Source organism: Harmonia axyridis, chromosome 2 (genome assembly GCF_914767665.1).
Source record: "Harmonia axyridis chromosome 2, icHarAxyr1.1, whole genome shotgun sequence".
NCBI classification, from domain to species: domain Eukaryota; kingdom Metazoa; phylum Arthropoda; class Insecta; order Coleoptera; family Coccinellidae; genus Harmonia; species Harmonia axyridis.
In genome coordinates, this window is record NC_059502.1 from 19,352,113 (window position 1) to 19,378,553 (window position 26,441).

General features: G+C 31.8%; 1 protein-coding gene across 1 annotated transcript; it reads right to left on the reverse strand.

The window, feature by feature from the left end:
* Positions 1-812: 812 nt before the first annotated feature.
* LOC123672789 lies at positions 813-25,763 on the reverse strand. Its single transcript, XM_045607080.1, has 3 exons — positions 25,560-25,763; positions 6,295-6,501; positions 813-1,031 (listed from the first exon to the last, which is right to left on the reverse strand). The coding sequence occupies exons 1-3, from the start codon at positions 25,721-25,723 to the stop codon at positions 941-943; spliced, it is 462 nt and encodes a 153-aa protein (XP_045463036.1). The 5' UTR covers positions 25,724-25,763; the 3' UTR covers positions 813-940.
* Positions 25,764-26,441: the final 678 nt, after the last annotated feature.

The following is a 26,441-nucleotide window of genomic DNA, read 5'->3' on the forward strand; positions in this document are numbered from 1 at the left end:
CCCTAATCCTCTGTGAGCTCTCTTAGTAGAGATAAAGACTAGAGGTAACTTAGGACTTGTAGATACGATTTAGTGGAACCGGTTTTGCCGCTATTATAGCCTGCTTTTTCATAAATTTATAACAATCCGTAGAGTGTTACAGTAACATAATCAAATTGAAATAAAATTTACACTTCAGCGTTATCTTTCCTCAACATTTTCATTTTTGATTCATTTCATCATCTTTCTTTTTACTCGAGAAACACCATTTTATAGCATAATATGATTTCATGGAAGATGAAGATCCAAAATTAACATTGAAAAAACGAAGCACACTAAAAAGAAACAAAGTTAAACATAAATGTCAGTAGCGAGTTTTTCCATCTCTGGCACGAATAACTTTCTGGAAACGTTGACCTATGCTTAAAATAAGAGACTTTATGCCATTTTGGACCAGGTCTTCCCTAATTGCAATCTGCAGTCTATGCGGTACGATTCTCAATGGGATTTAAATCCGAGCTCCGAACTGGCCATACCCTGGTCACTATACCGACTTCCTCTAAATAATTAGGCGTTAGGCCTGACATATTCCATCAACAAAAATCCCTGCCCTATATATGGCGCAAATTGCATTAAATGTGGTTCAAATCAAACATGAAATACTGCAATTTTTTTCGACATTAATTATTATAATTTCCTTTTTTTAATTTCAATTATTGACAAATTGTGTATTATTGTAGAACTAATTTCAAGTGTAAATAAAGGAGTAGGTAAATCGCAGATGTGACCTTGTGAAATTGGGTAGGAAAATCATAATATTGAAATGCCTCTTCTATATCTAATATATTAATTTTATTCTCAATATATCATGTCATTAATTTACATTCATTTTTAATGTACATAAGTAAAGGGTACAACACTCCAAACAATATGAATCTGAATCAAAAAGAGATGAAAAGAATTATTCCGGCGTCAGATCAGCGTTGTTCATAACAAATCTTGGATATCCCAAGTCACGCATTCTCTCCATTGCAATCCATTCCAGTAGAAAGCTGTGAAATGAGGAAAAATTTAATATCAGATATACAACTCTTTTGTTCATGACAAAAAATGGAAAATGAAATTCTTGCACCATTACGATATGAGTTCAATTGAAACTTTGCGTATTCAAAATGATCATCTTTACGTACAATGAGGCAGAGGATAGTTTAGATAAATGAAAAACGTAGTTAGATGCATATACTCCAGTACTGAAGATTTTGAGAAAATCATTCTTAATTAAAAAAAATTAATGATGAGATATCTATCGAATAATTGGAACTGAAAAACAGTTCATTGCTTTATTACAATTTATTCCATCATGAAAAAAATTGTTACCTAATCAGCCAGAAATTGAATGAGCGAAAAATAGGTATACTTCCTGAAAAATATTCAAATTGAATTTCCACAACTTTCATACAATAGTAGGTATAAATTCCCTTCAAACTATCCGGTCGTAATCTTGGCCATTTCAACATCAATGATTTTCTTGGCCAACACTTCTAAAGGGGTATTCAGTAGTAGGGACTCACTTTTTCTCGGATTAGTACAATTTATTGTAGAAAACATTTGGAAAGCACTCTCACGATTTCAGGATTTTTTGAGCACACGTCATTCATTTTTACTCTCATATAGGTATCGGGTGTTTTTTGAAGAGCCTGAGAACTTCAAATAATAATACAATAATCGCATTTGCCGATTGTGCAAACTTTCAAGTGAAATATTTGATTTTATGCACGACTGTAGCATAACAGTTTTTACTTAAAATCTCCATACTAGGTATGCCTTTTCTATTTGATGTTCTTGTGTTATCTTTCGACATGTAACCGTTTTTTTAGCCTTTGAAGAAGAAGGGAAGAACCTTCGAAACGTTGGCTTAGTTGGAATTTTTGATAATAATTCGTCCAAGTTCCAGTTAACCTTTTATTTGATTTTACGTTTCAATATTTTTAAATATTGTTATTTTCGTATTAACACAAGCTTCTGATTTAGCGATCAAAAACAGAACAAAAAAAACAAAACCTGATCCGAGGATAATATGGAACTTTCTTCGAAAGTTATTCAGGCGGCTTAGCAAAGGCGGTTTGGAGATTTTTATTGCAGAGAATGTTGACAAACACAGAGGGGCGGAACAAAACCTTATTCTTAAGAATCAATGTTGAAATATAAGAAGGCGGACAGCAAACTAAGCGGAATTGCCACCCCTCAAATGAAGCGCTTGAAACGGTCGCTTCACTGTTTCACCCCTAACGCCGGCCCTGGTCCTTGTTTAAGAAGCTGACTCAACTGAGTCCTTAACAAATGCGAAATGAAAATTTTAGAGGAGGCTGCAAGGTGTAATATTCTATTAATCACTGCATAACTGGTCTCCTCTTTTAAGATCATTTTTCAAACACAGAAAAGTATTCGTAATCCAACTAAACGGCTTGACTCTTCAAAATTAAAAATTCGTATCATACTGACCTACGCTGTACGTGCTACGTGAGAGTTTTGTTTAATCACGTTAGGTACCCTAATTCTTCGAATAGGATGTGTTGCAGATTAATCTTCTATTCCGACATCAGTTCAATGCGAAAACGTTTTTACGGAAAAAAATTGCATAGGTATTTTAGGTTTTCGATTCGTTCGAAAACCAATCTATGTTTTGGTAATGACAAATGAATTGGACATACATATTGGGATTGACTTTTCAAATGGAGAAGCATAGGATTTTTCACGATATATGTAGAATGAAATCAGAAAAAGACTCCTTAACATTTTCAGTTCTCAGACAATTTGTGTCAATGTCGAAATTCAAGATTGAAACCTTGACAAACTTCCTGAAATTCAAGTGTTTCGATTGAGAAGTATAAAAATGTGTCTCAAAACTTATATTAAAAAGTACCTCGATTTCTAAATTATCATTTGACGTAGCGATATTATTACGGAAGGGTCCAGGGCCGGCGTTAGGGATGAAACAGTGAAGCCACCGTTTTGGCGCCTCTACTTGAGGGGCGGCAATTCGGCCCAGTTTGCTGGTCACTTTTTCATATTTCATCCTTGATTCTTAAACAACAACATAGGGTTGTTCAGCTCCGCTGCATTTGTCGACTTTCCTGCAATAAAAATGTCCAAAAACCGCTTCTACTAACCCGCCTGTATAGTATAGTAACCCAACTAATGTAAACAGAAAAAATCCTCATTGAAAGACGGATAAAATCATTTTGTATTTCATAAAGATGAAAAATAACACTACTTTCGCTTTCGAATTAGGAATTGACAGTCGATATTTACACATTAAACATAATGGAAAATTCCTACGACTTTGCATTCGAAACTATAGTTATTGTTAAATCCCAAATGTTTTCAGCGGAACACATGTTTGTAATCCCAATTAGTTGTGAAAGCCTTACTGAAACTTTGCATGCTCTAACTAAGCTTTACCGCCGAGTTACTAGTTTATCGTATATATATAATTCCGTAACAATGAAGTTGATATATAAACTAACAGTTGAGCCTCGTTAAAAAATTTGTGGTGACTGCGTTATCAGAATTATGAAAATAGAAAATTCAAGCTTGATATCGAAAAAAAGTTGAGAAAAAAAGCACTGAATTGACGAATGAATGATGAGCGTTCAAAAGTTTCTGACTTTCCGAAAGCGCTTTCTTTTTCCTTAATTTTTAGAGAAAAATTTAACCGAACTAAAACAAATTTCCTAATATATACTAAAAACATTGAAACGAATCAAGTTCATTATTTTATAGAAATGAACAAGTTTCTAAAAAGAGCTCAATATTGAGTAAAAAGATCTATTTACTCTTTCTACAGTAGTGGAGAAAGCGGGACGAAAGTAATCTTGCCAAAGTAAAATCCATGATTGGAGCAACATCATGTAGTAAATTGAATTCGCCAGCAAACTTCTGTTGCATACTGAAAGGTTTCCATCAAACGTGAAATATTTCAACTGAGAGATGGGCAATATTCACTTTGTACTTCAACCCCTAGACTAAAGGAAATTTATTGGATTTCTTAGATGTGAGTACATGAATATACCGTATGTTCTATCATCCGAATGACAAACTTTTATATTTCATCAACATTCTAAATTTTGTTTTATCATTATATCATGTCTGGTTCAAGCGAGTGTTTAATTAAATACCCTTGAAAAATTGGTAACCCACAATATTTGAAAGTATTGATAGAATTCCTTCAATCTAAAACATTAAAAAAATGCATTAAGAATTTTGTTTTGAATTTCTCTACAATGGAAGTAAATTATCTATGACTTTGGTTATACCGAAAAAAAAAATACTGCTCATGGCCTTAACATAACTGTACTCATAGCATTTCCTTGCTCAGGGGTGGATCCATAATCAAGGTGTGATTTGTCGAATTTTTAACTGATTTAATATCATTCATCCTTGAATATATAAAAAATGGTGCTTTAACTTATTTTGCATAATAATTGAGTATTCCAATTCTCACTTTGGATTACCTCTACATGGTTTTTTTTGTGTGTGTGAAAAATGAAAAAAGAAACATTGCTCCAGTACTATAGATACTTTTCGGTTTCTTGTAGTTTGTCGATTTCGAGGGAAGAATTTCAAATAATTCTCTATTGATCCTCATGAAAATCCAAATTATTATGAAGATCCAGTTAGTTCCTAAGCAGTGGTGAATAAATAAATTATGTTTTGTACTTATTTACTCAATCTGTAGCCATGATTAATAAATATTCGATAAACAGTTATAATCATAAAAAAGGACTACAAGAAACAAACTGTACCTTTAAACAAAGCTTTATGTTAATAGGACTTTTTTCTTAAAATTATCCAAGGAGTCTCTCATTTTCCTTTGTACCTTCAATTTAGGAACAGCCTGTATATTGAAGCGAAAATCTGGATTCGTCAGTATTTTTCTCATTTCTAGTTCATAAAACAAAGATTATGATGCAATCATGATGAAAAAGCCTTTGATTTATCAGGAATTTTTAATTCAAATTCTTCCACAATTCTCAAATGCCCAATGAGCATCTTGAATCTGTTTTCGATAAGTCGGGGATTTCTGTGGGGCCACCATAACTCTAAGAATTAATTGCAAGAGATTAAATTCAGATCAAAGGGTTCCCTTTCTGAATTTCAATTCCTAACAGCACTCATCCAGATATTACATGTTCAACAGGAATGATAAAAAATCCCAGACAATCTCATAATCTTTGTCACCAATTAGAGTTAAGATGGAACACCATCACGTGGTTGTTCAGTTCAAAACCAAATCAGAGATATTATTTCTTCTTACAAATCACCGATTTTTATGAGGTTTTCATATAATTTCCTTAAACAAAAAACTACACGGAAGAAATTCAATATTTTCAATTTGTGAATGAAAAAAAAAATTAAAATTTTGGTAACTTTCCGTTTTTGGCAAAAAAATTGATGATATAGGTATACTTTGTACAAAGCAATGATATATTTTCAAAATATTCGTGAAAAAACCTACCAAAAATCATTAAAAAAGAGGTAATAGTATATTCTAAAACAAGTTGCAGAATGGACTTCTATTCCAACACGAATGCGAGCAAGTTTTCGAAAGCATGAGTGTTGGAATTGCCTTCTAGAACGAGTAGGTATTAGACTATATTTTCTATATTTCAGTCAAGTTTTGTGAATTATTGTCGAAATTCAATGAAAATTTCAGATTATACATCCTAGTGACTTTTGCATTGTATCTTGGCAGTTGGTGTGACTGTTACGAAAATTGACAGATTACGGAATTTGATTTTGAATTGTACGTTTCGAATTTTGAAATAAATTATTATTACGCATTAAATTCGTGAATTGTATCTGACATAATCGATTCATCACCACCAGAATCAAGAGAAATGAAAATAATGTAGCAAATCATTTCACTTTATCCTAATTATATTAGATATATTGAAAATTGAAGTGTGTTGTTGAAATTTGATAGGATCGGAAGTCAGTGTAGACAACAACAAAACGAAAAATATAACTGAGAAGAATGCTGTAATGAGTTCATTACAGCACTGTTTTTAGTACTGTAATGAACTCATTATGATACCAAAATCGAGAAAATTATATTTTCGTGAAAGTCGTCGTACAGTGCTGTCCTATACTCATTTTCTTCGAAAAAAGAAAGAAGATGAAGCGAATGTACTTCGTAGGTACACCGTACAAGGTTAGATCATTGCAGGTGCGCCAGAAGGGAAATGAATGGGTACCAAAGTTCGGCGAGGAGAACCACGTTGTGGTAATCCCTCTTAATTCCTCAATACTTACTCTTTTCTGAGTTGTCCGTTTGTCCTCTTTCCATAACCTCTTGCAGTCGATAGTACCATTTCATCGAATTTTCTGGTTCTCCTCTCTTTCATATCTTCCCCTCTTCTGAATTCTCTAGCCATTTCTTCATCTCTTCTGGCCTGCACGCTCGCTACATTAGTCCACACGATAATGATGAAAACGAGGAGAACATGATGTAGCGCCATGCTGAAAAAATTCACTCTCTTTATCTGTTTATTAATTTTAATCGCATTGGTACATTACTTTCGTATTTTACATATTTCACAATCAAGAAGAGACTAGAATCTAATTTTCTAGTTCTTCAAAGGTGTATGTCTCATAGCAAATAATAGCTATAATAGCTACCCCTCACTTTTTATTTTCAAATGGCACCCCCTATATATTGTCATTGAAAATTGCATGTCATTCTATTTGGAATACAACGATAGCACATACTTGGTATTTTTTTCAGTATTAACAACAAAAATATCAATATTTTGTGATTTATTTTACGTTATTTAATTATCCTTATAAAAATGAAATGCCTCCACCCATGTTCGTACAAACTTCACATAAGAGAAGTAGATGAATTTTAGTTTTAAAAAACTAATGTTTTTTATAACAAAAAACTAGCTTCAAATGTTTCTTCGTTTTTTGAATTGCATAGTAGGTATTTTGGTTGCAATTCATACTTCACAAAATGCTTATGTTTTTGTCGTTATTAATGAAAAATAAAAAAAGTATGTGCTATCGTTGTATTCCAAATAGAATAACACGCAATTTTCACTGAAAATATACAGGGGGTGCCACTTGAAAATAAAAAGTAAGGGATAGCTACCACAGGGTTGTCAAATGTGAAAAGCTTTTTATACATCATTGGGAAGATACTTTGATGTTATTCAAAGCAAAATTTTTTATTATCTTGTCGAATAAGCTAGATATTGCCTGTATATAACTTGAGTCACCGGGTAAAGTTTATCAGGAAAAAATTGAGAATATTTGATCCTGGTGTCATTTGTTTTGAAATTTCAAAGTTGGCACGAAATCGTGGAGGAAAAACTACTCTTATCAATTAATCTTCAAATTAATTTGAATGAGATATGATAACTTCAAACTTAATTATCAAAAATTTTTCTATCTTCAATCTATGATGGCTAAGGATTTTCGGTCTCATCGTATGTTTTCATTTAAATTTGATTTTATTTTTGTGTAATTAATGGATTTTGTTCTTGAGCTCGAAAGATCAATTTTATAAAGCAATCGATTTTTTTCACAATTTCACTCCAATAATTCCAATAGTTTTCAAAAAAAGCTGTTCTGTCCGAGAGGATTAATAGTACATACAGGGTGGCCCAACGAAAACTTAACACCTCGATTTTCCGACTTACAAACGTTTCATTTCCAGGTAAAAGTACTCCCCTGATCTGAAAATGTAATACAATGCTTCTAATATATTCTACGAATTTGAAAGCTTCTACATTATGGCCAAATCCTGAGAACTACACTCAAGAATAGATATAAATTTTGGCGACCTAGGCCGGTAAAGTCACCTTTCCAAGCCGAAAACAGCCCAGGTTTTTCTCGAACGATTCCAAATATATATTATTGGGAATAATGAACCGATAATGAAACTTATACCGAATAGGAGAACGGTGAAAATTTCAATTAGAATGAAACTTTTTTTTCCCAAACGAATTTATTATTGGAAATAATACTCAACTTATCTTGTATCAAATTTGAAGATACTGAATTACTAAAACTAAGATTGGAATATACAGGGTTAGAACTATTCAGAGGGGCACTACAGGGATATCGAAAACCGTTAGATATACAGGGTGACTTAAATTAAAAAAAAATTTCGTTATTTAGGAATTAGTGTGTTGGTGTTAACAAATCCAAAATATCTCCAACGGTTCCCGATTTTTTTTTTCTGTATAACTCATTTGTTTTTGGAGATAACTTTAAGAAATTTGGTTTGTAGCCATTATCCAATATAGAGATTCTAATGGTGTCGTCAGATTTTTTCTGTTTTCCATTATTTCAGAGACGCGATAGTCATTTTTTTATGGACGCCATATTGATTTCTCTTATAAGGTGATATGGAAAAAAATCACGAATTCAACAATGTATCACACTCTACAAAAATATCGTGTCTAGGTACGCAAATTTGAAGAGTTGTTGTGTGAAATCATCACTTGACTATCGCATCTCTGAAACAATGGAAAACAAAAAAAAATAATCTGAAGACACCATTGGTATCTCTAGATTGGATTATGGCTATAAACCAAATTTCGTGCAGTTGTCTCCAAAAACAAATGAGTTATACAGAAAAAAGAAAAAAAACTCGAATTTCAGTTTTTCGAGATATCTCGGGAACACACCCATCCCTAAATAACGCAACTTTTGTGTAATTTAAGCCACCCTACCTTTCTAACAGTTTTAGATATCCCTGTGTTGGCCCTCCAAATAGTTCTAACCCAGTATATTGAAGGCATAAGTGTTCTAAGAGGAAAGAATTTTATACTATATACTCATACATCAAATATTCCGAATTTTCTTAATCCTTCTTGGAAAACTTTTTCCATTATTCAAATGCAAATGAGTTTTCGCTCAGTTTACACAGATCACAATTATAATTAGAAAATTGCTCAGTTGGAGCTTTGAGAGAGGACCTTGTCTTTTGGTGTCGAGTGGATTGAATAATGTTCTATAGGAATATACTAAAGCTGACAAGGAAATAACATGTAAGTTGGCATGACAAGAAGTACAGATGGCATTTCCGCGATTTAAATTATTTCCAAATTTCAGACTCATTGACAAGGAATACTCGGTCAAATTAATTAAATATCAGTTCAAGAACATTGAAGAAATGAGGAGAGCACCGACGTGAAGTCTAGAGCTTTTGAGATCTAGTTCGTTCATGAGTCAATTGCACCCTTGGAGATCACATACCTATACAGGGTGTTTCCTCAACATGCGGCAAAAATTCAGGGGGTTGTTCCTTGGACTATTCTAAGAATATTTTGTCCTTTGATGATTTTTGAAAAACCTATTTGTTTCGAAGATATAGGGGAAACAAAATTTCAGATAATAACATTTTATTATGAAAAATTACATGAAAATTCAACTCAACCTACAAAAACTGTTGAAAATGACCACCTCTAGCCAGCATACAAGCATCCAATCTTCTCCTCATTGACTGCCGAACCCTTTCAAAAACACCAGGATCATTTCTTATTAAGTTACACCCAGCAATGATCCGATTTCGCAAGTCTTCCACATTTTCTACTGGAGTGGTATAAACTAATGATTTTACCATCTGCACTTATCAATTTTTAGTCAAAAAACTGGCCGTTTTTAGTAATTGGAATGTTGTTAAACAAATTTAAAAATAAATTGTACCTACTTAGTAAACACAGTGCGGTACGCATTTTTATTTAAACTATTATTAATTTTAAAAATATGAAAAATGTTGTTCGCCCTGTATCTTCGAAACAAAGAGGTTTTTCAAAAATCATCCAAGAACAAAACATGCTTAAAATAGTCCAAGGAACAACCCCCTGAATTTTTGCCGCATGTTTAGGAAACACCCTGTATATAAATATACAGGGTTAGAACTACACTGTTTTAGTTTTTTCGAGACATCTCGAGAACCATTGGAGATACCTATTTCGGATCTGTTAACACCACCACACTAACCTCTAAATAACGCAATTTTTTGTCATTTAAGTCACCCTGTATTTTTAACGGTTTTCGATATCCCTGTAGTGCCCCTCTAAATAGTTCTAATCCTGTATATAGTTTTTTGTCTAATCATCTTTGTGTCACTTCATCTTATTTTGGCAGAAATAAAATTGTTATACTTTTAATTAGTTTTTTTCAATCTCAAGATCAATAGAGACATAGACAATAATACCAAATTTCAGATAAATATATATTGTAAAAAAATTTTCGGTGTTCATATAATATAACAATTTCAAGATTATTACAAAATTTCAAACTGATCACGTTATAAGAATTATAAAAAATTCAAGAAAAATATTCGAGATGATAGCACCATCAGAATCGCAGAAAATTCAAGCAGAATACCTAAAAATAAATTTTTATTTCAGTAACAACAGTTGAGATTTTACAAATAAATATAAAAACAATAATTGTTAATTTAGAACGACAGAAATGAGGATAATAAGAAGAATACATGGAAAGACTTTACTGGGCAGGGTGAGAAACGAGGAACTAAGGGAACGAAGCGGGATTCAAGACGTGGGAAAGTTTGTGAAGCAGAGGAGAAAATACTGGAAAAGCACATAGAGGATGCCGGACAACAGACTGGTAAAAGGAGCAAGACAGAACAAACCCACGAGGAAGAGAACCCAGGGAAGACCACCGAAACGTTGGAAAGAATGCTGGACGTCTACGTCGGAAGAGGCTGACTAATTATTAACAGGCAGACGCCTACCTATATGAACTACCAGCTCATATAAGGAAGAAGAAGAAGAAGAATTTTGCTCGAAACGTTATCAGAATCATGGAAAATTCAAGCGGAACATAAAAAGAAAAATTAGGAAAGCACTGTTGTGGATTCATGTGCTTATTCCACCCTTGAATAAACCTTTATACAGTGTTGTGGTCACCAAGGGTGCAGTTGGCCAATAAATGAAGGAGAGCTCAAGGACTCCTGACTTTCCGTCAGTTTCCCGGTTTAAATCTCATTCCATTATTCCTTTCAATGATAAATTTGCCCTGAGTATAAAGAATGTAGTCTCTCAGAGTATCTTTTTACTGAATATTTTCTCAAACGTATGAGAAAATTACAGAATCGTTTGGAGTTCTTACTCCAAACGATTCTTAGCTATAAAAACAAAAATATTTTATTTGAAGTTGGATTAAAATTGGATATAAGATCATGAGAGAAGAATTATTCATGAGCTGGGTGTAACGAGGGCATAATTATTGTTCTAACTCTTGCAAATTCCCAGAAATGTTTTGTTTAGCGAGACATTCTCCAGAAGGAAAATATTGAGATCAGATAATGGAATTCTTTCCACATTAAATCCAGACTGCAAATTGCGATGCATTTTCGATGTGGACGAAATGTAGTTTCTTGTCAAAGTTGATTCTGAAAAATTATTTTCTCTATTTCAGTATCGTAATGAGTTCATAACAGTTCTAAAAACAGTGCTGTATTTAACTCATTACAGCATCATTTTCAGTTATATTTTTCGTTTTGTGGTTGTCCATACTTATACTGACTTCAAATCCTATCGAATTTCAACAAATGTCAATAATTGTCAATATAACATAATTTGGATATAGTGAATTGATTTGCAACATCATTCGCAAAATCTCTCGATTCTGGTGGTGTTAAATCGACTTCGTCAGACATAATTCACGAATTTAATGCGTAATTGTAAATTTTTTCAAAATTCGAAACGTACTATTCATATTCAAATTCTGAATCCGTCAATTCTCGTAAGAGTCACACCAACTGCCAAGATACAATACAAAAGTCACTAGGATATATAATCTGAATTTTTCATTGAATTTCGACAACATTTCACAAAACTTGGCTGAAATAGAGAAAATATCGTCTAATACTCGTTGCAGAAAACTCATGCGTTCGAAAACTCGCTCTTTCGTCGCTCGTTTTTGAATTTCGCATTCTTGTTGGAAGAGGAGCCCATTTTGCAACTTGTTTTAGAATATACTAATACAGGATGACCCGAGAGTAACTGTACATACTCTAACAAGAGGTAGAGTAAGACTATGTGAGTAAGGATTGAATGCGAAAATAGTTATTTATAATACAAGTGCAGAAGGCATTGGTATTCTTCCACGAGTTCAAAATTCAAAAACGAGCCACGAAGTGGCGAGTTTTGGAATGAACGAGTGGTAGAATGAGCCTTCTGTACGAGTATTATACATTATTTTCTCTAATTCATTGCATTTTCATTGAAATTAATGAAATATTTCCATAAATATAATTAAGTGATTTTTGCATTGAAAAATGTTGGTTGGCAGAACTGATTTCTTTAAAGCAAATTGATGAATTGACAGATGAAGCCGTGGCGGAAAGTTGGGAGTACGATTTTGTTCTACAAGATGTGGAAGAATGAACGGAATAACCACGCAACAACGCAATAACCATTGAATTAGAGAAATGTATTTCTGCCTTTCCTAAGAAAGGGTGAGTTTGCCTATTCGTGAAAATAAAGAAACCATAATCAGAACCAAACTCATCAACCCAACGGAATTTATTGAAACTTCGGATGTAATTGACACATGCCGACATATTAATTTTTTTCAATATTCCTCATTATTTCTCATTTGAAGTGTTCAGGTGAAAAATATCACTTGGGTTCTTGAATTTGGCAATATGCCGACCACTTCTCTTTTGATATAATATGCCAAATTTTTCGCATGAAGTACATCCTCTGATCAAAATTTATAATTTTTTTCAAGAATAAAATTAGTAAATTTCAAAAATATTGGGTCTTTCTGCCATGAACTGGGCACCCAAAGAAAATTCTGTACTTGCTGAAACTTCTTGCAATCCTCAGTACATTTTCCGAAAAGTATTCTGTGATTGAGAGGGTATCAAATCAGGAAAACTTGATTAATTTCTTCATGTGTAAGATACATAGCTAATTTCTTCTATAACTCACTTTATTGATGAACTACACACAACATGCAATTTCATTGAAATCTAATCGTTAGGTTCTGTGATATCTAATTTCACAAAAGAAAAATTATTCCATTGATACGCTTCTCGCGAAATTTCGCTTGAATATTTGTTTTGTTATTCTGCAAATGATTTCTAAATTTCAGTTCAATTAGATGAGTAGTTTTTGAGTTATTGAGATACCAATATTGAATATGGGTATTTAACCATCTAGGGAGATATTTTGACCCTGAACCTTCCCTGAAAATTTCAAGCCTTTAGCACATTCTGTTCCTGAGTTATATGTGCATACGCCCTCTGGCGGACGGTCAGATTTGATTGTCACCTTGAATTCTTCATCAGTTATCCGAATCGAATCGTTTGAGATCGTTCTCGTCTAGAAATTCTAAAATTACAGGAATTTGGACATGGAGCGCTCAAAAATGTTAATATGTTAATGATCGAGTCACCTATGAAAATGATAAAACAAGTTTGAATAAGTAATAAAGATTTTGTGATTCATTGATCCTGTATGTACATTGAGTTTAGTATGAATCGAGATATTGAAGGTTAAGTGAAGCTAAATTTGTTGTTGTTCAAAAAATCGGTTTCGTGTACTGTGTTTTTATGAGAAAATATACTGTGCACGCAAAGGTCGACAACAATGCTTAAAAGGTGCTCCAAAGAAAGAAATTTATCTATAAGAAAGAAGCGAAGTCGAGGTCTATTTCGAAAGCAAATACGAATGTTTCTACAGACAGATAAGGTATTGAGGAGTAAGAGAGAAGTTGGAGAACATGCATCACTCTTGAAGGAGACTGTTAACGAATAGGTTCGGATTTTCAAGAAAAAATGTGTTTTTAATGGTTATACGCGGAACTTATTAAGTGAAATGTTATATGACGAAAACAAGTGTCATAGACTAAAGACTATCGTGTTTTGAAGTTTTCTCGTCAACTGAATTAAATCTGAAGAGCAAAATAGCGAATAATCTCAGCTGTATCAACCAATCGCCTTACTAAAAGTTGTCTTGGCATAATTAATGTTGATTTTACAAACTCATTTGGGCTCCTCAAATATAGTCGCAAAATTATTGTTGATGTGATTATTGTTGATTATTGTTTGAGGTATTTAAAAGTTATATGATCCGTTTCATATTATAGATATTTTTTAATTCAACTAATGCCCTTTATACCTATTCAAATATATTTCATCTTAATGTGTGCTGAGAGAACAGCATCTCATTTGAATCACACAAATGAATAGTTAGAGCTAGATCATAGGGGCACATACGCAAATAATTACAATTTCAGGAATTGTTTACTGAAATCTTAATTTCCTTCATCTTCTATTTGCTCGAGACATAACACAGAAATTATACCGGGTGTTTCCAAATTAGACGCGAACCTTGAAGGATTTGTTAGTATCACTGATTTGCTGTCGATTGAGCCATATTTATTGATAACCGAAACTCAACAGTTTCCGAGATATTTGAGTTATTGTGTTTTTCAAAAAATTTCTCAACTTACTTCATTTTTCGTCAATTTTTTTCTACGTTGACCAAGTGCAATTTGAATTTTGGATCATTTTCATCAGAAAAGGGTATAATATGTATAAAAAAGCAAATCTATCTTGTATTAGATGTTGAATAAAAATAAGTATTATGTTGGTATATGAGCAAAAGAATAGTAAATTTCTAATATGAATTTGCCTGCAACTTTCAAAGTCCAGAATTCATGTATGACAAAATTATTTTGAAAACTTGCCAACTTCCTTATTTATTTCCTAAAAGAATTTAGTTAGAATGCAAGCACTAGTGCGGGAAAGTAATGAAATAATTTTTTTTTATTGCAATTAAACTCAAAATTTCAGTAGAAAAAGTATTCATGAATTATGTTTGAAATGACCGCCACCATTCCTTATACAAGCTAGTGCCGTCTTTTTTATTTATTTAATTGTTACTTTTCGCATGAAATTTAGTCTCTATCTTCTCTTTGCTTCGTCTATTCTAACGTTGTTAGATCTGGACTTCTCGCTGGCCACGAAAATAAGCCAACGTTATAATCAAATTTGGTCAACGTAGAAAAAATTGACGAAAATTGAAGATGGTGAGAAATCTTCAAAAAAATCACAAGAACTCTCATATCTCATAAACTGTTGATTTCTGGTTATCACTAAATTTCATTCGAAATCGATAAGTGAAATAGAAATCACAAAAGTTGAATTGTTTAAATAACTGTATTCATTAATTCCCATCATGAAGACAATACTCTAATGAAGATTATACTTTAATTTTTTATCATTTGCGATCAGAAAAGAAAAATCTATAAATTCAAGTAAAAAATAAGAAGTTATGGATGTGTTCAGCGTTCGTGATGTCGCCCCTGCTTCATATTGAATTTTTCATATTCACATATTACTTTCAGTGTGGTGAATTTGCCTAATCCAACTCATTTCTTGTCAATTTCACTTTACATTACCGTGTGCCCTCTTTTGGGCAGAGAGTATATTGGAATTTTCACTGATCCTTATTTGATGGCTAATAATTTTCCAAGAAATCATTGGCGTATCAAAAAATGGATTTGGTGAAAAATGCCAACTAATAAAATCAACCCCTTCTTCGAAGGAACTATTGGAATCTGCAAATGGCAGTTGCTATCAGTGTCTGCGCTTCAGGGATGGACTCTTTTCCATTTGTTTATAATAATTTATTTTCAACTATGAAACGAATTATATATGTTTTTAAAAATACTCTCTCTATCGAGACAAAATATCTATTGGAAAAAGAATGCCATAAATCTAATGGAAGCTTTGTCACGGAAATATGAAAAAAATCATTTTCATTTCAATTATCTACTTTCTGTCAGGCAACCCAAAATACATCCTTCGAAGTGTCAAATTATGCTCTATGATTGTTAGCTTGGTCGGAGGAAAAAGTAAAGCCTTTTTTCCATACGATTTTGTTGTATAAACCTTCTCATAACAATAATGAACAGAACAAAAAAAGAATTATCCAATTTGGTGCGATCGTTTGAACGTGATGCTCTCACATAATATCCATAGATCCTCTTTTATATAGATAAATTTTTTAAGCGGTAACTAGATCTGAAAAAGTTATTCAGCAGAAATGATTTCAGTTATCAGTAACTGAAAAGACACAACATTCAGTTGGACTCCCACTATGGAAAACTAATATGTCGAATTCAATAACTGGAGGTGTTGTGAAAATCTGCTATTACTATCTGCCGACCCACGATAAAAATTCACAAGCCGCCACTGATTCAACCTGAAACAAAATCAATTTCTCCAAATTTATGGAAATCAATTTTGTTTTATTTCATTTGACAAAGAATTTCCATCCAAGTAATATAATGTCATATAATATCATAGATTTCTCACAATTATCTTTTTTCATCATTAAGAGAGAATGTTTTGAGGCAAATTGAAGTCGAATTAAATGTTTTTCATCGATAAAAGATGTTTTCAATAGCCTTTTCTTCCATTTATGTGTACGGATATTGATCATTAGGTATAAGCCGTTTAGTTCTGCTCTTTTCATTCATTCAAGGAATATAAAGAAATGAGTCCATTCATAATACTTCAAAATAAAAAACTGTTTTCAATATGGTCCAATCTAAGAATATATCTGATGACCATTTGTTCTGAATAAAAGAATAATCCTCCTACTTTCTATTCATTCTTTCTCGAATACCCAGGCAATTTATAACAAGAGGATATTATTTTTCTTGCCCTTTTGAATTCTTGAGCATTTCTATATGATATTCGAAACCTATCGATATCCAACCTCAGGATATGAACACACGAATTTCATTAGTGCATACATAATTTTTGGAAATTGCGCAATTTCACTTTAACAAATACAAAATTCAACAGAATTTTAAGCATCATAGAAGCTTGAATAGGCAGTTATCCAAATTTCAGTCAACGTTTAACAGTTTATTGAATTTTATTTTTTCAGTAGGTACATTTTTGATTTTTTCAAATATCAAATCTAATGTTTCACTCAGAGTATGAAAACGTACAGATCCAGAATGTTCAAATGCAGGCATTGTATAAAAATAACTTCATGCAATGATAAAGGTAAGACACATTACCCATCAATCTCATTTACATTGTTTTTCATTGAAAATATTATATGCATAGTCCATCCATAGATTCAAATTTTTTTACAAGATTTATCAGTACAAATGCTGTTATTATGTAGCTTTATTAAATCGAATTTTTCGATATCTCACTTGATCTAATAACTTTATATACACATTGAAATCTGATAGATAGATTCTGATGAATATTCGTTTCAATATTTTGTAACTGATTCCTAATTTTCAATTGAATAGTATAGGTACATATTTGATAGCCGTTCTCGGCACAAAATTCGAAAATTACACATACCTAATTGGCAAAATGAATTTTTCGGCAGTTTAAACAAGCTCTTAATTAATATAAACAAAAATAAATTTGTCTTCTCATCACTCTATGCACACAAAGTGTATCATAAATGATTGGAAATATTTCAACTATAAAATCTTGGACACAAAATCAGAATAATCGACCCAAATCACCTGAATAAAATGTGTATCTTTTCTGAGATGAAGGTTTTTTAAATTTATAAATCATTTGTGCCTCAAACAGTAACACTATTTGACGAATTATTTTAATTTTGACAATATATCATAAATTCTACTAAATTGTGCTCAATAAACGTTCCTCTCTCTCTCTCTTTCTCTCTCAGACTAAGTATTAGATTGCAATTATTACGCAAATTAAACTTAGTCCATATTATCAAAAAAACATGCCATTTTCCGAAATTCCTGGAAATATAAGGAATTAAAAACAAATTATGTATAATATGGTTATATTATTTTGGTTCTTAAAATGTTATTACCTGTACCTACAAAAAAACAAAATATCAAAAAGCAAATGAAAGAAACCCCTTAAACACCAGTTATGACATGGTCCAACTAGATAACCTATCATATTGACGAATTTTAATAAAAAGTGCATTAAGATTTTTTCATTTGATTTTTATATTTTGCGGAAATATTGCCCGTGAGAGGGATTAAGGATTTAGGGAGCATCAACTTGTCACTTGCCTCATGCCCTATTGCCGAATATGAAAATAATACGTCAAAATGTTGGCACAAATAATTCAATAATTTTGAAATAAAACACCCTGTATTTTAGGCAGAAGGGACATTTCTGATTTGGATTGAATCTTAATATTATGTGCTGCAGATTCTACAGTTGAAATATTTCCAAATATTTATGATACACCTGCGCTCTCTTTTCCATATAAAGAAGAAAATGAAGGATTTCGGGATCCTCATGTAAGTTAATAATTTCTTTGCTATCTCTTTGTCTCAAATTTCAAAGGTCCATGGACGGGGATGCAGCTGGAAAAACTCTTACGTTTGGATGAGATTGGAAATGTTTGTCCGACATTGTAACAGGATTCCTGTAAGTCCTTCAAGGTGAATACGTAATGTGTTGAGATTTCGTTCGATAAGTTCATTGAGCCGAAATATTTATACGTTACTATGAAAGGGATAAGCGTAAAACACTATAAGATGGATATCTTTAGATTATCGTTTTGTATACAGGATGTTCGAAAATATGAGGCAAAAATCCTATAGAAGTCATTTCTCATTGTCAGGTGATTATACGGTTACTATACAGGGTTTGAACTATTTAGAGGGGCACTGCAGGGATATCGAAAACCGTTTGAAATACAGGGTGCTTGAATTACAAAAAAAGTCACGTACAGGCTCACGCCTCTGTGATTATATGTTTATACCCTGTAGCTTACAGAATAAACTATATTATTATTATTTAAGACGCGATGGTCAATTTTTTTTCTTATTGGTCGTCATTATGAAGTGATAAAGAAAAATTACGAATTCAACGATGTATCACGCTCTACAAAAATGTCGAGTCTAGCTACGCAAATTTGAACTTCCTTCCTATCATCATGGAATTTACAGAAACAAAAGAATCAAATAAAAATACGCGAGTTGAAAAAAAAATGTTCTAGAAAGACTATATTAGCTACCTATATCTATAATAACGGGTAATCAAAAAAGTACAGTTTTATTTATAAAGTGTAACTTTTTTCTTTCATTAAATGAATACGAATTTGGCAAGAATTGTCAATAAGTGTCCATAGACAGACACTTCCATAAGTGCAAATTTAGCATCAAAATATATACAACATAATAATATTCGAGGGGGATTATTCTACTGAATATTTATCTATTCCATATTATTCTATTTGAAATTTTCCTTCGAAATTTTCATAATAAATTCTCACTTTTCAATGAAATGAAAATGTTGAGAAAAATTCGAACATAATTTTTTCAACGTAGGTATTAATTCAACAGAATATTTTGCTTCGAAATAATTTTACTTCAATTGCCACAGTATTGAGCGCATTAAGGAATATATTTTCTTGAAGATATTCTCAATTCATGTTTTAATTCTTTCATTCTAGAAGAAAAATGCATGCGGACTATGAACATTTCTATCATTTCACGATATTAAATTTTTGAGAAACTTTCGTTATTCTCCGTAATGATTTAGAATTTTCGTTTTACTTTTGACCTTCATTTTCATCTAACTGCCTAGATTGCCTTGTTCCCAAAAATACCTTCGTATAAAACGAAAACTGAAATTTATTGACGCTATTCAATTTATCATAACATAATCAAAGAAAACACAAATCAGTAATCGATCCCTATATGGTCTGTTCGCTTTTTGTTGGTTTTTCTTTCCATTCAACTCACATCCGTTTGAAGTATTTGTAGGTATTATATATTCATGAAAAACAATTACCGTCGAGAAATATTGATCATCACCAACATTCAGCAAAAAAAAATGGAAATGCTTGTTTGAGTTGATTAATAAGAAAAAAATGTATCAATCGAAGTCTATGATCGTATAATTTTATATCAGCGAAATCAAGAAACAAATATTTCAACTGATTAAAAAAAAAATCTTATGATAAAAACTGAAAAATGTATTAATTATCACTACATGCTTAGAATTTCATATTGTACAGTTATCTGTTATCAATTGGAAATGGGTCAACATAAAAGTAATTTTCTTCGATTACCACATAAATTCATCATCAAAAACGGCCGTCAAATACACACTCCTTATACGAATTCGAAAGAATATCAAATAACAGAGAAAGTTCAGTAGCGTAATAATTATTCACTAATTGTGAAATCGAAATCAAATTGGTGCTTCAACTTCTGAGATGTTATGTTAATTCTGGATGAATAATATTCATGTTATCTCACTCCAGTGATGTCTTTTATGATTAGTTTGTTTCAAGTCATTTTGGAGTTATTCTATCGGATCCAATTCAACTGGTAAAGTTTTTAGACTATAGAAGTCCACTCTATGCAATGTATATCGGGAGTATTATTCTGAAAAATGTATCAAACATGTGAGTAACATTGAAAAATTCTTGAAAATCGCTGACTTGAGGTCAACTTTTGAGCACTCGTTCATTCATGGACCAATTGCGTACTTGAAGACGACTTTCCTGAAATTCGATTGATCGATATTCTCCTCGAATTTTCTATATTTCTGACAAAACAATCAATAAAAATTTTTTAACTAAACTTGAAATTATCATTTCATTGCTCTGATCTGTTGTCACTGAAATATAGACTTTTTTTCGATATTATTCTCGCAATTTCTTCTGTTCTGAATATGCAATTAACATAGAATTTTCCAGTAAACTTAAAATTGTTAGGTATTCTAGGTAAATCCAGATGCAAAATTTTATTACCATCGAATTATAAGGAAAATATATTTTTGTTGACATCTTGAAGTTGATTTTTTTTAAATAAATTTTTGTGGTTGTAACATCTTAGTGACTTTTGAAATATTTTTAATTCGCTTATCGCGGGTTTGGTAACTGAGAGTTAACAAAATTTGAATAAGAATCGATTATGCACAATTTATCAGTTATCACTGTCAATTTCGAAATTATATCCTATAAACTTCGGACACCAATACGATGTTAAATCATTTAAGAAAACTGTACCTATTTACGAGAGTGTTTGACCATCACGACGAAGAATCCGTCTAAGAAAAAATCAACGATTCCCAAATAGGTGTCTTCACATAATGTAAAGAAATATTCATTTTTGCCCTCACTGTTTGAAGTTATTACTTCCAAAACATCTTAAATACAGCAAAATACCGCCAAATTCGAATGAAAGGAGATGTAAGGCGCCCAGACCATCGAATAAAATAGAGTTAATAAAACTAGGAACAAATATTATAGTTCGTTCTATAGCCACCCCATCTTAGGAGAATAGTTTCAAATGAAGCAATTGAATTTCCCAGTTCTGACATAACGTTCTTCAAGTTTAATTCTCTCATACATTGGTTTTCGTGAGTTTTCGATGTTCAGATTACGAACAAAATTCAATTCCATCGGAACAATCGTCAACTGAACCAGAAACACTGATGTTCTGTTATTGCGTCAATGCTTACTTTGAGCTAGACCAGGACAAAAAAAAACAGAGAAGAGAATTTTCGCAGGTAATTCTCCAAAGTGATATTTCACGTTCTCTGGCATATTTGCCAATATAAAAGGTGAATTAGGATTGCTACAAATTTCTACACTTTTTTAGTCACTAGTTTAATCTAATGAAGAATCTCGAAACGAAAGATCTTTTTTTCATATGGACATTTTAATTGGAATATATGAAAACAAGTGGAATGCAATAATGGATTCGAAATTGAAAATATTCAGCATCGAGCAAGGGTTGCAGAATGGCGAATGCTATACCTGTATTCAGTAAAATAAGAAAAAATGATGGAATTTCCGTAGTTTATACCTTTTCAAATTCAAGTTCAGACTAATCACATTCATTGCGAGATCAAACAATTCAAAATGGTTAACACAATCAAGTTGGGGATCAATCGAGTACCTACACATTCAAATTGGGAATAAGCAATTTCATATCAAGAAATGACATTTACAATTGAATTTTATACTTCAAAAAAATTATCAAATAACGTAGGTGCCGATCTCTTCAATCTCTATTATTATTGTAAACAACGCTTATAAATTATGTGACCAGAACATATACAGGGTGTTTCCGAAATAGACGAGAACTCTGAAGGAGGTTTCAATATCACTCATTTGTTGTTGATGATATTTATTGATAACCGAAAATCAACAGGTTTTTGTGTTTTTTGAAAAATGCCTCCCCTTACTTCATTTTTGGTCAATTTTTTCAACGTTGACCAAGTTTGATTTAAATTTTGGATTATATGCATCAAAAAAGGATATGATATGTATGAAAAAAGCAAACCTATACTGTATTCGATGTTGAATAAGAATCAGTTTGATTTGAAATGTTGGAATATGAAGGAAAGATAGTAAACTTTTTATATAAATTTGCCTGGAACTTTCGAATTCTACAATATATGTATGACAAAATTCCTTCTTTATTTCCTAAAAAAGTTTTCTTTGGAATGCAGGCACTAGTTTTGTTTCAGCCGCTGTCCATGAAAATAATCCAAAATTATGATGTGAGGTGAGAAATGTTTTGAAAATCACAAGAACTCAAATATCTCGTAAACTGTTGATTTTGAGTTATCACTAAATTCGGCTCAAACGACAGGAAATGAGTCGTACGAACACGTCCTCCAAGGTTCACGTCTAATTTGGAAGCACCCTGTATTATTCGACAATTCTTTTGAAGTATCAACTTAAAATAACAATGTCATTTCACAATACAACATTGTTTAGTTCGAATTTGAATGTGTTTATGCCCAATTTGAATGTTCTTACCATCTTGAAGTTGTTCATTCTCATTTTGAAGATGTTCAATTTCAAATTGATTGTGATTAGTCTCAATTCGAAGTTGAAAAGATAAAGTTACTTTTTCACCTGACGTTTCGCTCAGAAACCTCAGAAAGATGCTTACCGCAGTAGTAAGCGAAACGTCAGGTGAAAAGCTGTCTAGATTAGACTACAGCTGAAAAGCCCGAATTTTCCAATTCTGTCGAATGAAATATTTGTTACGCCTAGCTAACTCGACAACTAATGTGCATTTTAAATTATATTAAATAGATGAGTACTTTCATAAACAATTTAAAATGTATTCTGTCTAACCAACTATGACCAGTTCTGAACCCATTTACCCACTAACAGGAAAAGACAAATATTGACGCATTTGACCATATAATAAATTCATATATTGATTCGTCCGATTTATTATGAATACTCGATTTTAACATATCTTCTCGCTCAATGAACGGCATAAAATGTTTTCGATTCCATATACGAGTAGAACAATAACCATAGGTAGGATTTAATTCCCCTCATGTTAGGGTAGAATAACTGATATCATTGACAAAAAAATATTCAGTTTTCACCATTATCCCCTCCAAATAGTTAATTAAAAAAAAAAGTACATTGGAAGTTTCAATGGGTCGATTAAGAACTTCAATATCATTAATCGGCTTAATGATTTCGGATATATTTCATACTGTTATGGATTTTCAGAATAAAAAATTTGTAGTCATTAAAGTTCAAGTTAAAAACAAAAATAATTCAAATCTCAGTTGGTTTCATAGATATTATTTGGTTTTATACATTCAGATTAGAAAAGTAGGTCGTGTTTGTTATAAAAGGTAGTTAAGTCAATAAGAAAAAAAAATTCACAATTAAGTGACAGTACCATAGTCATAACATACAGATCATCGAATTCAGAAAGAAAATTTAAAATCCACGATAGCGGCAAAAAAATTAAGAATCTTCATGTAAGAAATGTTGAGAGAGATTAGCTTGAAAGTTCTGTTCATTTTCGATCAAATGAAAGTGAGTAAAGAGTTGGAGAACAAAATGAAAACAAGTAAAGATCATAATATTGAAGAGTTGGGAATTGGAAATTGGAGTTTGGAATTAGAATTTGAAGGAGTTTTGAATTGGAATTTAAAGTTTCAGCTTGAATAGAGAAATAAGAGAGCTGAACAAAAATTCCTAAACGTAGGCCAGCCAAATAAATCAAAAAGCATTTATGATTTATTATCTACTTTCTTGAATTGTATTTTTAAAAATTATATGTCTTCTTCTGGTTAATTTAAAAATTTTGTCTTGTTGAAATGAAAGATAGATAAGAAGGATAAAGGATATATTCAAAGTGATAGCTCTATAGAATTTCTGTAATATTTTTGAGCGCTCGTTCATTTCGTGACATTGGCTATATTTTTTCGAAATTTAACAGGAATGGTCTCCAAAGTCCTCAAATTAGATTCGTTCCGGCCAGGCCTATACGTACACGATAACTTTCGAACGGAGGAACTTCGAGTATTTTTAGGGTAGGTTCGGATTTCGAATGCAGTGGAAAAATTATGATTAAGTTGCATTAGAACTCGCCTAGTTGAGATATTGCAAGTAAATGAAAATTTTAAGCTTTATGTGAAATTTTCACCAATTTAGAGATAACAGAGTTGTATATAGTTTCATTCAGTTCTTCTCCAAGGATGCAATTGGTGCATGTGTGAACGGATGCTCGAAAGCTCCCGACTCGTCATTGCTTTGCTCTTTTTATTAAATAACCTTTACGAATAGCAAGTAAACCTGTAGACTCAGTGGAATTTTATAATGATAAAATAATTAGAAAAAAAAGTATAGTAATTAATTGATTTCTTAAGAGAATTTTTGACATATAATAATGTTGCTTCCTACTACGTAGCAATAAAGCATTTAGCGTGGTCGATATATGAATAAATAAACTCTCGTTACTCCAAAAATTAAACAAAAATTTCGAATCCTTATCTATTATTTTCACAATTTCTCAAATTGAAATGGAAAAGATTTTATTGTTCAACTTCTCAAATATTAAATTGGAACGCTTGGTTCTGTAGAAGAATAGGTCCATCATAATAATAATAAATAAATAAATAAGTTTATTGAAGCAAAAATTGTGCAAAATATTCTGATTGAAAGAACACAGAAATGTATTCATTCAAAGCTTTTTTCAGAAACTGCTAACAAATATTTGATGAATGTTGGAATTGAAATCAAAAATTATTATTCAGTATTCGAAATATAATAAAATTCTAGAATGTTTCATATAAAATATTAGAATATTCAATTTGAATCATTGGATTGAATAAGAATGCTAACATTTTTTCGTCTGAAAATCTTATTTTTGTTTTGAATTCTAGCAGAATTTTCCTTATAATATTTGAGAAAGGTAAGGTTCCTTCATTCATCCGAAAATTAGGTAAAAGAAGTTGGTATTTTGTCACACTTCGAAAAAATCTCACTAAATACATCTACACTTCAAAATATGAATATGTATTATAACCGCTTGAAAATTCAATATAGAACAGTTGTGAGGATAGGTTCGGCTTTAACACTGACAAAGATCATCAATGAATCAATGACCAAAAAAATATTTTTTTTACGAATAAGTAACTTAATTGATAAAGATTATGAAAAACAACAAAACTTCAAGTATTCAGTTATGCAAGGAAATCAACCAGTACAAATTCTATCTGATTTCAAACAATCACAAACGCACAGAGATTCGAACACCAAACTTACCTCTTGTTGATAGAACAACTAACAGCAGAAGAACAACAGTGTCCAACTTTTGTATTTGGGAGGCAATTGGAGGAACATGCGCCAAGCGAATCCTTCATATAATCAGGGGGAGTGACTATAACTTCCCACACTTGGAGTGAGAGGAGTTTCTTCTTCTCCTTCATTATTATTCATAAAACTCCAAAGGAGAGGACCAAGGATACCACTGAATCAGATGTGATTTGAACCACTGGAACCTAATCTAATATAGTAGAGTGGTAACTCATATGGTTTGATGGGTTTTGAATACTAAATCTGGTCAGAATGGAATATATTCTGCGTTTTGCGAAACCGCAAATGCTCATATTTACCGATTCAGAATCGTAAAATAACGATAAGCGAGTTGCTAATATCGTCTGTGGCTCCATTTGATTGGTATTGGTCTTGAAATAATTTTCAATTTACATGGGTTGTTTTTCAGCTCCCTAATTGTAGTTTTACTCAAACGGAGTGTTTCTTATTTCTTTCCTTAAAGAAAACTTTGATGGTAAATAAGGATATCAACATCGGTCATTGTAATAAGTTGGCAAAATATTTGAAGCAAGGTTCGAAAAGGATATCAGCCAAAAAAGTCCAAAGTTCTGGATGGAGAAGATGTTCTGGAATTTATTAATAAGACGACGAATAAGACGTTTTCAATATATAAAGTTCCACTAATATTCAATGGTCTCAAAAATTGTGAAAAAAAATCTAGTTCCTCCTGTAGAAGATACAGAGTTTGGCTTTATAGTAGTTTCTTTAACGTTTCGATTATATTTGACACTTTATAACAAAATAGTCCCGTAGAAATAGTTGTCAGAAATTTGTCTCGCTTTGCAATATGACCAGTTGGTCTTTTTTGTG

Excerpts from the sequence above, each read along its gene's own strand:
- LOC123672789 (XM_045607080.1), bottom strand. The coding sequence starts at position 25,723 with ATGAAGGAGAAGAAGAAACTCCTCTCACTCCAAGTGTGGGAAGTTATA. Across the intron at positions 6,502-25,559 it reads AGTTGTTCTATCAACAAGAG|CATGGCGCTACATCATGTTC; the intron begins GTAAGTTTGGTG and ends GAATTTTTTCAG. Across the intron at positions 1,032-6,294 it reads AACGGACAACTCAGAAAAGA|CTTTCTACTGGAATGGATTG; the intron begins GTAAGTATTGAG and ends CTCATTTCACAG.